The sequence below is a fragment of the Hemiscyllium ocellatum genome, chromosome 28, assembly GCF_020745735.1.
Source record: "Hemiscyllium ocellatum isolate sHemOce1 chromosome 28, sHemOce1.pat.X.cur, whole genome shotgun sequence".
NCBI lineage: Eukaryota > Metazoa > Chordata > Chondrichthyes > Orectolobiformes > Hemiscylliidae > Hemiscyllium > Hemiscyllium ocellatum.
Genome location: NC_083428.1, coordinates 21,849,223 through 21,866,144, shown reverse-complemented (window position 1 = coordinate 21,866,144; position 16,922 = coordinate 21,849,223). Strand labels below are relative to the sequence as shown.

The following is a 16,922-nucleotide window of genomic DNA, read 5'->3' as shown; positions in this document are numbered from 1 at the left end:
TATTGATGGAGTTCCGGTTTGAATACTAGGCCTCTCGGAATTCCCATGCTTGTCTCTGTTTAGCCAGTCCCAGGATGGATGTATTGTCCCAGTCGAAGTGGTGTCCTTCTTTATCGGTATGTAGAGATACTAGTGATGGTGGGTCATGTCCTTTGGTGGCTAGTTAGTGCTCATGTATCCTGGTGACTAGTTTTTTGAGACCAAGGTACATAAATAGAAAGTGGGACATAACATCAGCGCTTTACCAGAGAATCACTGACAATGTTCCCTAGCATGTGACAAAACTCTGACAACAAATCTTCCAGCTCAGTGAGAAAACTTACAACTTGAACCTCAACCTGAGCTACAAATCTTCTCAAAAATTGCAAAGACTGCTATTTCCTACCTTTCCCCAGAGCCCCAGACTAAGGGCTCATTTTGTGGATTAAATAAGGCCTAAGAGTGGGAAGCCATCCCAAGATATTCCCCTATCTAATTCAGATCAATGACAGGTTTGCTCCATTCCATTCTGTTACTTTAGTGGTGGGAAGGTGAGGAATGGGAGTCTCAGCTCTATATCTCTTTTCCTATGTTGAGTTTCTCAGTCACGCAGCGAGCGATCACTTCCCCCGGAATCCTGTAAACAAACCCAGAGGTTTATTTTATGGCTAACTGACATAGCAACATCCCTACCCTCCTCTTATTTCTCACTCCCCATACTCCTACCACCCCTCACATCTTCCCACCCCCCCCAGCTCCCTCACTGCTCCTGCCCTCTCCCCTCTCCCACTTCTCACTCACTTGCACTGCTTGAAACCATTCCCTCCTCCCACTTATTAATGCAGTTGGGTCAATACTAGCGGCTGCAGGAAGAGGCCATTAAGAGGGAAGGTCCTCCATCAGCCTTCCCACCTCAGACTTAATGGGGCAGAGGTCCAAAGGCAATGTGGCTCCCATCCACCATTCCCCGACTTGATTAAATGCTCCTTTTGCCTCCAGGGTTTCTGTGGAATGCATTAAATTCCACCCTCCATATCTTTTCTCATCTCCTTGAGTTGTATCAATTTCACTTCTTCTGTTTTGTCTCAACTTGCCCAAAGGATTTATTTCTTCTCAGTCTTGTCAACCTCAGTTTGGACTTTCATTTTAAAAAGGGTTGATTACATAGATCGTCAGGAATGTTTCTGTGGCATCTGCTGTGAGAAACAGCGTTAGGTGCTGCGACTTGCTTTTCTGAAGTGGGTGAGATGGCATTGTGTTGATTTCTCTCTGCAAAACATCCCAAAAGGATGCATGCACCAAGGAAGTATAAGTTGCCTACAAAAATGACCTATGAATTGCAACTTCTTTTGACAGAGTCAATGGAAATATTCATCGAAGTTTGAATATTTACACTCACTGATTGTTCGAAAATCTCCAAGATGTGTCTCTGATAATCACTTGATACTTTTATGTTAACTTTATCCATGATTAGTTTCCACACCCACCCATATAAAACCTTAAGACAGAGGAGCAGAAGTAGGCCATTTGGCCCATCAAGTCTTCCCCACCATTCATGGCCAATGTTGTAATCCTCAACTCCAGAATCCTGCCCTAACACAACAACCCTTAATTTCATTAATGATTAGAAATCTATCTCCCTCCGCCTTGAGTATGCTAACAACCCAGCCTCAATAGACCTCCACAGATTCATCATCCTCACAGAGAAAAGAAATCTATCTCATCTTGGTCATAAATGGCTCCCTTCTTACTCTGAACTTGTGCCCTCTGGTCCCAACCTCTCCACAACCAACCTGTCAAACCCCCCAAGAATCTTATAGGTTTCAGGTTTTATAGTGGGAATTGCCTGCTTAACTTTATATCAGCCTTACATCTACCAGTTCTTCTGGATGGACTGCAATGACTCTATCACTTTAGCTAATGCTACCTCACTGCTGCAAAAAATTGAAATTTTGCAAATTAATGATAAATGATAACAGATTGAGTTGAAGCTTTTTATTAAAATAAGGTCAGAATGGCAAATTTTGTGGATTAGCTGCTGCGAGAACTGTAGAGCCATTTGCTGGTCAGGAACTTGATTTCCTAACACTGAAGTTAGTGTTGGCTCTTTAAATTAAATGTGGCATTAGCCATCCATCTCGGAGGGACCAGGGAGCCATCCACCTCTGGGATCCCCTCCGGACCAGGTAGGCTGACAGTTTGGGAAATCCAGAAATGAGCATTGAAATGGTTCTTAAATGACTTTTTAATCATCTTAATGACTTACAAAGGGAGTAGTTTCCATGTTTGGTTTTAATTTTGTCCCGCAGAAACCGAAGAGCAGGACCAGCACCCAATGGGATGAGATTGGGTTGGGATATCTGGTCGGCATCGACGGGTTGGACCGAAGGGTCTGTTTCCATGCTGTACATCTCTATGACTCAATGATGTTGGCGCTTCTGTTTAACATTAATTTTAGGGGATCTGAGTCTTGCAGAGATGAAAACCTTCCTCACCTTGCCTAGGAATATTCCACTCAATGTGTTTGTATTGTAAGCACCTGGTTCAATTATTTCCCAGCAATGGCCACTTCTAAAATACTGGTTTGTCTGTCCTTTCTTAACCAACTGTCTATCTGAAACAGTGTGGGATCATACTGATGAGTATTTGAAAGCAGAACTGAACAGGCCAGTTGTGCAGCCTTACCCAACAAAAGCACTTATCAGAAAATAGACACAATATGCCCAGGATATGTTGATGCAATGATTCCAGCAATCAATGACTTGAAATATCCTCTTGGTTCTATATAATTTAAAATCTTAACAGCAACTTTCCACAAGTTTGTAAGCTTTAAGCTATGCAAGTGCTCTTAAAAGCAGCTTTGGGTTTCTTTTTTCTAAATGGGTAAAACTGCTTACAAAATGCTCTTCACTTCATTAAGTTCAGAACATATAAATGCATGAGATTCTGAGGTAGCTTGACAGACTAGATGCTGAGTGGATGTTTACTCTGTTGGGGGAACCTTCAATTAGGTCCCCCAGTTATAGAATAAGGGGACACTTAGACAGCAGTAAATGTCTGGAATTTTCTACCCGAGAGAGTTGTGGAGGCAAGATCACTGAGATATGAAATCCCAATCTAAAGCATAAAATTTCCACCAATTATCACTTGCTCTTTGAGTGCAACAATTTTTGTGAGTTAAATTTAACTTGAATCCTGCACCGCTTTCAGAAGTCTATCAATCTTCTATTCATATTTCTGTTCATTTTCATGAGCATTGAGGACGTCAAGTGTTGTTCACCAGCGAAGTGGCTGGTGAGCCCAGATGGGGGGCTCGGCAGAGAACAGGCCAAATGCAGGGGAGAGTGAGGACCTTGTGGGGGTACGGGCCTAGTGTGGGGAGAGCAGGCCGTTGTAGAGAGTGCAGGTTCTCGTGGGGAGTGCGGTCCCCAGTGCGAGGGAGTGGGGGCCTAGTGTGGCGAGTGCAGGCCCAGTGCAGGGGAGAGTTAGTCCTTGTGGGGAGTGCGGGCAGTGTGGGGAGAGCAGGCCCTTGTGGAGATTGTAGGCCCTTGTGGGGAGTGCAGGCCCAGTGTGAGGGGAGACTGTGCCCTCATGGGGTGAGTGGGCCCAGTGTGGGGGTACAGCAAGTATTCGTGGGGAGTGCAAGTCCAGTGTGAGGAGACAGTGTGGCCTCAAGGGAAAAGCCCAGTGTGGAGCTACTGCAGTCCCATGACTATAGAAGGATTGTAATGGAACTAGATTTCTTTGTTTTTCTACTTTGTACCTAAGTATCTTTACATCTAAGATGGCACCGGAAATGGCAACTTCGTACAGTTTTCACTGTACTCTTGTATTTCTGTACTTCAGTACACATGAAAATAAAACCTAATGCTAATTCTAAGTATTTGAAATATTGGGGAGTTCAGTGCGATGATGTTTTGGCACACAGGAGGAGTTGGGGCCTGGGGCAGATCAACCATGAGCTTATGAAATGGCAGGACAGGTTTGAGGGGTGTCTGGCCTACTCCTGCTCCTACTTCCAATGCTCTCATGATATTTAACATGGAGAGCAGTCTTGCACTCGTTGGTGGAGTAAAGAGAGTTAGTTTAGGCACAATGGAAACAACCTATTTAATATTAAAGAAATATTTTGCCTGCATCTCTCACCATAAGCCACAATAATCACAATAAACTAATGACTAGGAAACAATGCCAGCTCAAACTCACCATCTTTGGCCTCCACCATTACTGTGTGACAAACCGCCAATAATTTGAAGAATTCATGAACTCCTGGGTCATCTCCTGAACGAATCAGTTCCAACAGCGAGTAGTCATAAAACTTCAGCTTCTCATCAGCAAATGTGTTCCAGCTAAAGTCAACTACCTGAAAATATCCCAGGGACTGTCTCAGTGAGTTGTAAGAAGAGTTTCACGACAATCAGTGAACATGGAATTCATCATTGGTTGAAGCACAGAACTACAGAATCAGAACTGAAATACTTCATGCAACATGTTCAGAACTACAGAGTTCAATTATCTGGATGGTTAGCATGTCACTCAGAATAACCCCAACAGCACAGCTTCAATGTCTGCTCCAGCAGAGGCAGCCCTGGGATCTATCTCGTTCCCCTTCCACTAAGAGAACAAGGCAATGCCAAACTGGGACTGATAACTGCCAAGAAAACAGCCCAGGATGAAGTATCAGCAGACACGGAGATGAAGAGTGTCTTCAGGAAGCCCACACATAACATACTGATGATTCTGCTTTCAACTTTGATCAAATATTTATTCGGAAGATGGGAGTACATTTAACCTAATTTAGTTACAGAAACACAAGAACAGGAGCAGCCCATTTTGCCCTTTCCATTGTATTTTGTTGTGTTATGCTATGAGTGGTTTCGAGGCATCAATGCTCATCCTGGAGCAGCCCAGTTAGAGTTTTATGATAAGAAGATTCACGGGTAGCACAGTGTCTCAGTGCTAGCACTGCTGCCTCACAGGACCAGCACAATTCCAACTTCATGCTACTGTCAGTGTGGAGTTTGCACATTCTCCCCATGTCTGCATGGGTTTCCTTCAGGTGCTCTAGTTTCTTTCCACAGTCCAAAGATTAGGATAGGTGGATTGGCCATGGAAAATACAGGGTTAGATGGGTAGGGTGGGATTCTCTTCAGGGGTTGGTGCTGACTCAATGGGCCAAGTGGGCTTGATCTGTACTGTAGAGATTCTAATTAAAAAAAAGCAAAGTCAGAAGGGAGCCCTGTCTATCTTCCTGTGATCATCTGCAGTAAAGCAGCAGTACTTAATGATTCACAGGTTTGAACTGAAGCTCAAAACTCAAGGACTGTCAATATCATAAAACTGATTGCTAACAGATCATTTTGATGACAAAACACTTACCTTTGCGTTTTTGGCATCATCAAATTGATTGCCTGAAAGTCAAAGAATTCAACTTGTAATTTATGAAGTATAAAATATTGTTCATTGATAATTCATTCTACAATCCACAATATCCTGCTTCAATTCTTCCTCCAAAGGCAAGCCTCACCCACAGTACCAGAACCCTCCAGCGTGGCCAGGGCAAGGAGGGAAATCCTAAAGCCACTCCAGCCATGACAGGGATTGAAGCCCAAGTTGTTGGCAACAACCTGATATTTATTGACCATCCAGCAAACCAGAGTGTCCATATTGTGTGGCAATATTAAAATCAACATTTAAGGGGGGGTGGCGGCCATGGAGAGGGGCTGTTACTAAGCTAGAAATCAAAAGGCCCACACTAATAATCAAGATGCAGTGGTTCAAATTCCACCATGGCAACTGGTGGGATTGTATTGTTAGATCTGGAATTGGAAGATCCCCTGAGTACTAGTCACCATAACAAACATCATTGATTGACATGGGAACACATCTGGTTCATTAATATCCTTTAGGATGTAAATCTGCCATCTTTACCTGTTCTGTTTTATACATTATTCCAGGCCCAGAGTAACATGGCTGACTCTTAACCATCCTCTGAAATGCCAAGCAAGCCATTCAGTTCAAGGGCATTTAGGAATGGGTGACAAATACCAGCAATGCCCACATCCCACAAAAGACTAGATGATAACAGAAATAGAGGTTCCAATACTTTGCCATCCCATGGCTAACTAGGGATACCTCCTGCTTTTACTGCCCATCATTGGCTAATATTGAAAGGAATTGGTACTCATCATGATTGCAACTTCCTTGAGCATCAAGTCCTAGAGAGGGACATGAACCCAGCGCTTCTGCTTAGGGGGGAGGGGGTGTGGTCACGACCCATTACAAGGCCTCAGAACAGCATAATACATGGAAACCTTTGGCCCTGTCTTTATGCGTTCATAGGATGTGGTTCTCTCTGTCTGGGCCAACACTTATTGCCAATCCCTAATTGCCTGGACAAGGTGGCAGAATCCAGCCAATAGACACCTAGGTTTCGGGTCAAGGTGCCTATTTAACAGATTCACAAATTGATTGCCTAATTTGAAGTTTGTAAGATTTTGTTGCTCACACATTAGCTGCAAATTGCTTATATCATGATGCCTGAACCTCAAAGTTAATTCACTGATAGTAAATCGTTTTGGAGTGTGCCAAGATCATACAAGACATTACAAAGTGGGGGCATGAATTTATTCTGTAGGTAATTTCTTGGAAAAACTGTATACAACTGCTTATTTCTGTGAAGATTTGTAAAGATCTGCATCCATAATCTCGACAAATTTGAGCAACTTCCACAAATAAAACTAAAATGGAACTGCAAGTCATCACAAGTGCCTTTTGCAGTTAAACTTTTTTGGAAATAGCCCAGATCTTTCTTCTTAGTCTTGTAAGCATTTTTCTCGGAGAGGATACCTTTGACAAGAAATAGAATATAAATTGTTTCTTACTCCTGAACATTAGCAATATAACAATTACCATATATCCGTCCACCGATGCTGCATTTCTTAAAGGTCATGATGTTTTGGGTTAGAGTTCCAGTTTTATCCGAAAAAATGTACTTTATTTGGCCAAGTTCTTCATTCAGAGTAGTTGTTCTTGCTTTGGCTGGACTGTCTCTCTCATCACAGTACATCTTTATATCCCAGTTAATAAAAAAGCTCTGGACTACATGAAGGAGTTCAAAACTGAAATACAAAACTGCTGCAATTATCCACTGCGTACAGCAGCTCTATGCAGTGATATGAGAACAGAGTCAGAATTGCAAAACGTTAATTCAGCTCTATTAAGCCACTACATTCACTACATTACATTAACTGTTGTGAAAGGCAAGAACTAAGCCATTTTTAACACGACGCAGCAATGTAGAGTGATTAAGAATTACATTTTTCACAAAGAGATCCACTAAAATATGTGAAATATATGTTTGCAATGCAGCAGTATTTATTTATTGATTCTATGGTTATTAGTGTACAGTGAGCACAGCAATCCTGACATTAGAAATGTTCATGTTTTTATTGGTATGGGAACTATTGTACTTATTGGAAAAAGTAATCATTTTAGAACATCCTTACTCATACAACTTAGGTATACCTCACAGTTCCCTTGCTAGACATGATTTGGAGGAGCCTGTGTTGGTCTGGGGTGTACAATGTTAAAAATCACACAACACCAGGATATAGTCCAACAGGCACTAGCTTTCAAAGCACTGTCTCCTCATCGGGTGGTTGTGAAGCAGGACCATAAGACACAGAACTTATTGTGTGATTTTTAATTTTAACTCTTGCTGGAGGACAAAGTAAACCTAATCATACTCTTTAGCATTGCTTCCAATTGCAGTAAAACAGCTCCCTCTACTGGCCCTTAATATAATTAGCACACAAGGTTGCATTGCTCCAGTTCCTTCTCCCTTTGCAATTTGACTTATTCTAAGTTGATATGCTTGACTCAATTGTTGGTCTTCATTGCTGCTATGGTGTTTTCCCAGATGGCCATCGCTGGCACCTACTGGTATTTGCCACTTCTACCAGTAGGTGGGTAAGCTGGACACTAATTTTCTTTTGTCTTTATTTTGTCTTGGACCTATCTAATAATTAGTGGTAGAGCATGGCTCACCATGACGTATAAACAGAAGAGGCAGTTTTCTTAGATAACAGGATAGCTATGGATACAACTCTATTTGGTTATAATCAGAGGATGCTAGGGAGCTGCTATAGATACAGCTGCTCCCTCTGAAAGATGGAGTAGAATTCCTGCCTCCAACCATAGGCAGTGTGTGTGTGACATCAGTCAACTGGGTGAAGCCAATGAATGCAGCATGAACATTAACCCTTCAGATCCACTATCTAATGCAACATCAGCAGCGAGGAGAACAACTTCTGATAAAAGAAAATCATGAGTGTTTAACTTATGGAAACAGGGAAACTCTACATTTCAAGAAGAGCCATATAGATATATTCATATTTCAGAGCCTTAACACACACAAACATTTGGGGTCAGTCCATTTCAGGACTAGTCTGGGATTATGTTTTAAAAGATATGCTTCCAATAATAGTATCTCTTCCAAATCTTTTTCAGTTCAAATTGCATTACTATCAAAACCTAGAAATCATAAAAGACCCATTTCCATTGTTCTCCAAAGTATTATAATTAATCTCTTTCTTTAACCTTCTCAATTATGAAGAAATCAGTGGAAGTTTTTAACCTATTTTTCAAATCCATTCACAGGATATGGGTGTCACTGGGTAGGCCAGCATTTATTGGCCATTCCTAATTGCCCAGAGAGCAGTTAAGAGTCAACTTTTTTGTTAAGGGTCTGGAATCACACATAGGCCAGATCAGGTAAGGGTGACAGTTTCCTTCCCTATTGGAATTTGGGAGCTGATTAATGGACATGAATGAACCAGATGGTTTCATTCCTGAGCATCATTTCGTGGTTATCTTAATTTCAGACTTTGATTGAATTCAAATTCAATTCAAAACCAAGTCTCCAGACCTGAATCTCTGGAGTAATAGGTAATACCACTACGCCTTCACCTCCACCTCCAACTTCTGAAGAGCTTTCTCATTGCACTATCAATCTCTAGGGAGATGATTCTAAATAGCTGCACATTACGAAGTGTTTGTATGTAGCTTTGCAGACAGAGAATGACGTGCTTACGTAACGTAAAGCGACATTGGCAATATCGAGTTCAAAATAATAACGTAGCCCCAAAAAGACAGAAAGCCTCGATATCCTGGACTGAAATTCTCGGACTTAATGTCGAGATATGGAACTTTCTTTCCAAATTTCTCATCCCAGGCAGCACCTCCAGCTGCGAGGCAGAACGATAAACCAGCGAGAATCAAGAGAACCTGAAAAAGTATCAAGTAAATGTGCAATTACTTATCTCAGTTGCATTCCACTTTATCGATATTGCTACAGTCACCTTCGATCTCACAGCCCGATATTGCCAGTCCTGGATACTATCCAGTGCTTACACATGTCAAACATTAAGAAGAAATTTATGCTTTTAGAAAGAACCTCCTTTGTCCACAAGACATTGTTATAAACTTCCTGCCCAATGGAGCACTTTCTTTAAAAAATGGTGTGACTAGTTTTATGTAATGCAAGGTCAGAATAGACACAATTTGGAATTAAAAGTATAAGCACAGTATAACGAAATGTTGCATATGCAACATTCCTATTTTGTGCATTTATCCCACAATTCCTTTACTTTAAGTCAAATCCTATTAAAAACTTTAATTACATTACTGAGCTCTGAAGAAACTGGGATAAAAACTGAAGCTGTGTTTTGTAGATGGTTTAGTAATTTGGATTAGGAAACAGATAGTCAGGATGAAGGGAGATAACTAGTGTTGTTCCCAAGGGACTGTCTGGAGCCTCAAACTTTCACCAGCCTTACTGACAACTTGATGTGGAGGTGCCAGCGTTGGACTGGGGTGAACAAAGTTTAAAAAAAACACATAACACCAGGTTAAAGTTCACAGGTTTATTTAGAAGTGCTAGCTTTCGGAGTACTGCTCCTTCATGAGATAGCTGTGGAGCAGGACCATAAGACACATAATTTATAGAAAAAGATTATGGTGTCATGCAGTGAAAACGATATATTGAACAAATCTCGATTGCTGTTAAATCTCATCTTTTCAAATGGGCTGCAGATTTCAGCTCATTAATATGTAAAGCCCAAAACTTCTTTCAAGGCACATTCTTGAGATAACTTAAGGTGTAATTTAAAAAGGTGACATTTCAGCTCAGATAATGCATTAAAAGGTGTGAGGTTGCAGACTGTCTGTATCCCAATCTTGAGTCAGACTGGTTCTATTTACAAAACAGGAATTTATAAAATGTTACATGGATTGACTGCCTGCAGATTTGTGCTTTTTGAGCAAAATAGAATGTGTCTGCAAATACAATTCTGCAAATGCAAATTCACCCCATAGACTTATATGTGTGAGTGTGTGCATGTGAGTGTGAGTGCACGTGAGAGGGTGTGTGTTCATGTATGTGCATTCTTGGTGGACTGTGTGCGTGACTGTGACAGAGTATAAACTTGTGAGAGGGTATGTGCATGGGTGAGAGTTCAGGGTGCGCGTGTATGTTTATAAGAGAGGTCAGTGTGAGTGTGAGATATGTAAAAATGTGCATGTGTGTGTGTGAGTGAGTGAGAGAGAGTGTATAGTGTAGTGAAGTCACCTGTAGCGTGACATGAACCCAAAATCCCGGTTGAGGCCATCCCCACGGATACCGAATTTAGCTATATGCCTCTTCTTGGTCACTCTGTGTTGTTGCCTGTCCTGAAGTCCGCCTTGGAGGATGGTCACCTGAAGATCTAAAACTGAATGTCCCTGACTGCTGAAGTGTTCTCCGAGTGGAGGGAACAACTCTGTCTGGCAATTGTTGTGCGATGTCCATTGTGCATTGTCGTACTGTCTGCTCAGTCTCACCAATGTACCATACCTCAGGGCATCCTTGCCTGCAGCGTATGAGATAGACAACGTTGGCTGAGTCACATAAGTACCTGCTGCATACATGGTGGGTGGTGCCCTCATGTGTAATGATGATATCCATGTCGATACTCTGGCATGTCTTGCAGCGGTTGCCATGACAGGGTTGCAGTTTTGTGGTCCATGTTGTCCTGAAGGCTGTGCAGTTTGCGGTGAACAACAGTCTGCTTAAGGTTTGGCACATTGTTTAAAGATGAGAAGTGGAGGTGTGGGGAAGGTCTTGGTGAGGTGCTCATCCTCATCAATAACCTGTTGCAAACTGACGAACATGGCGTAGTATCTTGGCTCCCGGGAAGTACTGGACAATGAAGTTACTCTATCAGTTGCAGCCCATGTCTGTCCCCTGAGGAGGTCATTACAGTTTCTTACTGTGGCATATCAGAACTGGCAATCGATGAGTTGAGCGTCATACCCTGTCCTGATGAAGCAGTTCTTCAGCACCTTCAGTTCCGACCTGCCACAGCGAGAAACCGTAATGACCTCCTCAGGAGACAGGCAAGGGATGCGACTGATAGGGTACCCTTTTGTTGTCCAATATTTCCCAGGAGAGGAGAAAATACACTGTGTTCTTTGTAGCCCGGGACACATTATCAATGAGGATGAGCACCTCTCCAAAACCTTCCCCACGCCTCCACTTCACACATTTAAACAATTGCCAAACCTTAAACAAACCATTGTTCCCAGCAAACTGCAGGACATTAACCACAACACCACACAACCCTGTCATGGCAACCACTGCAAGGCGTGTCAGAGTATTGACATGGATACCACCATTATACGTGGGGGCACCACCCACCATGTTTGCAGCAGGTACTCATGTGATTCAGCCAACGCTGTCTATCTCAAACACTGCAGGCAAGGATGCCCCGAGGCATGGTACATTGGCGAGACCAAACAGACGCTACAACAACAGATGTACGGACAGCACACAACAATCACCAGACAGGGGTGTTCCCTCCCAGTCGGGGAACACTTCTGCGTTCAGGGACATTCAGCCTTGGATTTCTGGGTGAACATCCTCCAAGACAGACTTCAGGAGACAAGCAACAACGCAGAGGCTGATAGCCAAGTTCGGTACCTATGAGGATGGCCTCAACCAGGATGTTGGGTTAATGTCACACTACAGTGACCCCAGTACACTATACACTCTCTCTCTCACTCACAAACACAAACATTCTTACATACTCACACACTCATGCTGACCCTCTCCCACACACATGCTCTCTCTCATACACACCCACGCACAAACCCTTTTATAGGCTTATACTCCATCATACTCATGAACACACTCTACCAAGCATGCACACACATGAACACATTCTCATATGCACTCACTCTCTCTCTCTATCTCATTCTCTATATAAGTCTATGGAGTAAATTTGCATTTACAGAATTCTATTTGCAGACACATTCTATTTTGCTCAAAAAGCATAGAATTTGCAGGCATTCAATCCATGTAACATTTTATAAATTCCTACTTTGGAAATAGAATCAGTCTGACTCAAGATTGGGATACAGACAGACTGTAACCTCACACCTTTAATGCATTGTCTGAGCTGAGAAGACACCTTTTTCATAAAACCTTAAGTTGTCTCCAGAATCCCGGACTTAAAAGTTCTGGGCTTTACTTATTAATGAACCAAAACCTGCAACTCATTTTAAAAGATGAAAGACTTAACAGCAATCTAGGTTTGTTCACCTCAGTTGCATGGCATCGTAATCTTTTGCTATAAATCTGTGTCTTATGGTCCTGTTTCACAGCTACCTGATGAAGGAGCAATGCTCCGAAAGCTAGTGCTTCCAAATAAACCTGTTGGACTATAACCTGGTGTTGTGTGATTTTTACCATTAATGACTTGACCAGAAAATTATTAACATTATGTGCACAGAAATGAAGACAAAGAGAACAGCACATTGTGTAGCTGGGAGCAAAATCATAAATGGAAATCACTGTGAGGTTATCCAACCAAATAAATATTTTCTTAACAGGGAAATATTAGGAACTACAGAGGGACAAATGTCCATGTAGGCAAATCACTAAAACCTAGTGGAGAGATGCAGTATGTCATCAAAAACATTAATGGAATGTTGAACTTTGACATGGAGGTTTGCAACAAAGTGAGGATGTTTGTACAGAGTTTAGTGCACCGACTGTACACGTTGTTCACTTTTGAGCATCAAACCTCAGGAAGGGAGGTATTTCCTAATCAACCTGATCAGAGACGTTGAGACACAACTCTGGAACAGTGGGACTTGGTATACTGGCTGTAGGGAGGTAGAGGGCACAATGCAAATATACCACATTAGCAAGTTTAAAGTGTTAAATTGTTAAAAAAAAGTTAGTATATGTTTAACTTGTATTCCTTGAGTTTAGCTGGTGGAAGGGTAATTTAATCAAGATCTTCTAAATGATAAAACATGGAAACTTATCAAAGTGGCACCAGGAGATTTCGAATGACTCATCTAAACAATGGCTAAAAGGATATTTAGCAGGGATTTGTATCTTTTAAATAATAAACAATTTGATAGAGTAAATAAGGATTGAGGTTAGAGCATCAATGATAAAGGCATTACTAATATAAAATGCCAGTGAAATAATGAGGAAGTCATAAATTTTCGCTCTGCAGTGTTGCTGTAGTGGGACAGGCAAGTTAGGAAGCAGATCAGCTTTCCAAAAGAAAGTAACTGATAAATTAGGGCAGAAGGAGAAATGAGACAGAGAGCAGGGCAGTGAGCTTCATTGTTGATCAGTCTAACAAGACATTGGCATGAACATTATGAGTCGAGAGAGTGGTGCTGGAAAAACACACCAGGTCAGGCAGCATCCGAGAAGCAGGAGAATCGACGTTTCAGGCATAAGCCTTACATTAGGAAAGACATTGTGAGTAAAACTATGGACATTATGAGTAAAATTACATGTAAATTTACAGGTAAGTGTTCATAATTCTACAAAGTGTGATATGTGGAAAGTGATAGAACATACGAGAAACACCACACGATTCATAAGGCGCTCGATTCTGGTTTTCTTCAAGATATATCTCCCGCTGTTTTTCATTATTTTTGTATCCACCCCTGAAAATTAAATAGAATATAAAATAAGTTTAGATCTATCCATGCAGAGTCATCAGCAGTAAACCTATATGAGGTACTCCGGTTTCCTCCCACAGTCCAAAGATGTGCAGGTCAGGTGAATTGGCCATGCTAAATTGCCCGTAGTGTTAGGTGCATTAGTCAGAGGGAAATGGGACTGGGTGGGTTACTCTTCGGAGGGTCAGTGTGGACTTGTTGGGCCGAAAGGCCTGTTTCCACACTGTAGGGAAGCTAATTTATTCTAATCATGAGTAATATAATAATTCTGGCCTTGGGAAATAGCATAACAAAAGCCACTTGTTTCCTTAAAGACAATTAAGATCCAGGAGATCCTAATGACTGGTAACACTAATACTCATGTCCCAATCCTCAGTATGTATATAGAGAAATTTAGCACATACAGGAATTTCTCATGAAGCAAATATACACTTACTGAATATGCCAGCAATTAATCCAGAGGTTTGAGAGTCTGAATTATAAGTATTATTTTTATATGCATGTAGTGTTCTGCTTTCCTAACTTGTATTCATGCTCCAGAGTCTATCTAGCTCAAATAATGTATTCACATGGACAGAATCTAATCCCTTTCTTATTGTAAACACATCATCTCAAAGGCCATGCATTTCCAATATACAAAACCCTAGCACTGCTCTGATAACTAAGGGTGGGTGTTTTAACTCAAAGTGGGAGTCAGGCAAGTAGGTCCCTTCATGACCTCAAATGTGAGGCCTGACTGATTTGAACTCTTGAGATGTAATATCATAGAATCATACAGCACAGAAACCGACCTCACAGTCTAACTTATCCATCCCAATCTGATCTAGTCCCATTTGCCAGCATTTGGCCCATAATCCTTTTGAATCTTTTCTATTCAAATACCCATCCAGATGCCTTTTAAATGTTGTAATTGTACCAGCCTCCACCATTTCCTCTGGCAGCTCATTCCATGCACCCTCTGCTTGAAAATGTTGCCCCCTAAGTCCCTTTTATATCTTTCCTCTCTGACCTTAAACCTATGCCCTCTAGTTTTGGACACTCCCAACCTAAGAAAAAAAGACTTTAGCTACTCACCCTCTCCAAGCTTTTCCTGATTATATAAACCTCTATAAGGTCATCCCTCAGCCTCTGACACACCGGGGAAAAAAGCCCCAGCCTATTCAGCTTCTCCCTATAACTCAAACTCTCCAGTCCCAGCAACATCCTTGTAAATCCTTTCTGTACACTCTTAAGTTTCACAACATTCTTCCGATAGGAAGGAGACCAGAATTCTATACAATAGTTTAAAAGTGGCCTCACCAATGTGGTGTACGGCCACAACATGACATTCTAACTCCTTGTTCCATAGGTAATTTCAAGACAAAAACTTCAATCTTGTCAAAATATCTATTAAGTGGTATTTATCAAATGCTTTATAAAACTCTACAAATGCACAATCCTACTACCCTCAAAGCTGCAACTTTAGTTTAATGTTAAATTTGTCCTTTTGTATGAAATGTCGATTCTCCTGCTCCTCAGATGCTGCCTGACCTGTTGTACCTTTCCAGCGCCAATGAAGGCAAACATGCCAAATACCTTCATTACTAGCCTGTCTACCTGCATCTCCAATTTCAAGGAAAGATGCAACTGTACCCCTAGGTCTTTTTGTTTGGCAACACTCCCCAGGCCCTACCATTTGCTGTGTAAGTCCTGCCCTGGTTTGCCTTACCAAAATGCAACACCTCACATTTATTTAAATTAAACTCCATCTGCCATTCCTTGGCCTATTGGCCCATCTGATCAAGATCCTGTTGTAATCTGAGATAACCTACTTCACTGTCCACTACTCCACCTATTTTGATGTCATCTGCAAACTTAGTAAGCACACTTCTTATATTCACATCCAAATCATTTATATAAATGACAAAAAGCGATAGTCCTAGTACAACTTGGCACACTGCTTGTCACAAACTTCCATTCTGAAAAGCAACCATCTGTCTCCTACTTTCAAACCAATTTTTGTATCCAATTGGCTAGCTCCCTCTGGATCCCAATGTGATCTAACCAATCTACATGTGGAACCCTGTTGAACGCTTTGCTGAAGTCTTTTACAGACCACGTCCACCACACTGCCTTCATCAATCTTCTTTGTCACCTCTTCAAGTTAGTGAGACATGATTTCCCATGCACAAAGCTATGTTGACTACCTCAAATCAATCCTTGCCTTTCCAAATGCATAGTATTCCTATCCCTCAGAATCCCCTCCAAGCAATTTACCCCACACCCCCCAACCCCCCACTGACATAAGGCTGACTGGTCTATAGCTCCCTGGCTTTTTCTTGCAGTCTTTCTTAAATAATGATATAACATTAGCCCACCTCTAGTCTTCTGGCATCTCACCTATGACTATTGATGATACAAATATCTCAGTAGTGGGCCCAGCAATTTCTTCCCTTGCTTCCCATAAAGTTCTGGGATCTTGACTCAGTCAGCCTGACACCAAAAATTGGAAGGAAAAAGCACCCGGTCAGAGAGCTGCAGTTACAGCCCCCAGGACATAAGCATAATCAGGAGCTTGACATGCTGGGGAAGGCCTTACAATTTAACCTGAGCCTGAAAATTTGTCAGTCTATGATGAGGGGTCATAGCAAATGCATGAAAGTCTCACCTCAGAGATCAATCTGATTGGTCAGCAGCATTGTACTCCTGGCTGTGAGACAAGGAGAGATCGCCATTGCTGAGACCACAGGCAGTCAACAGATTCTAAATGGCAGGAGGCCATGAATCTCACTGTGGGAGAGGAGGAAGATCCTGGAAGGTGGTGGGTGGGAATGGAATAGGGCTCATGTTCAAAATGCCTAGTGGAAACAAAGGGATAGAAGGGAGGGTCCTGATTGGGAAAAAGGAACAGTGGCAGAAGATTCTCACTTGAAGCC

At 41.9% G+C, this 16,922-nt stretch overlaps 1 protein-coding gene across 5 annotated transcripts in view; it reads right to left on the bottom strand.

Annotated features, from left to right (window-relative positions):
* The window catches only part of LOC132828933 (phospholipid-transporting ATPase IC-like), a 120,048-nt gene that overhangs the window by 49,939 nt on the left and 53,187 nt on the right, over nucleotides 1-16,922 (bottom strand). For all 5 annotated transcript variants that reach the window (XM_060846143.1, XM_060846145.1, XM_060846144.1 and 2 more), the window contains exons 12-16: nucleotides 13,904-13,992; nucleotides 9,074-9,267; nucleotides 6,892-7,100; nucleotides 5,359-5,390; nucleotides 4,186-4,342 (exon numbers count right to left, since the gene is read on the bottom strand). In XM_060846143.1, the coding sequence (XP_060702126.1) occupies nucleotides 4,186-4,342; nucleotides 5,359-5,390; nucleotides 6,892-7,100; nucleotides 9,074-9,267; nucleotides 13,904-13,992 (681 nt within the window). The remainder of the gene's footprint in view (nucleotides 1-4,185; nucleotides 4,343-5,358; nucleotides 5,391-6,891; nucleotides 7,101-9,073; nucleotides 9,268-13,903; nucleotides 13,993-16,922) is intronic.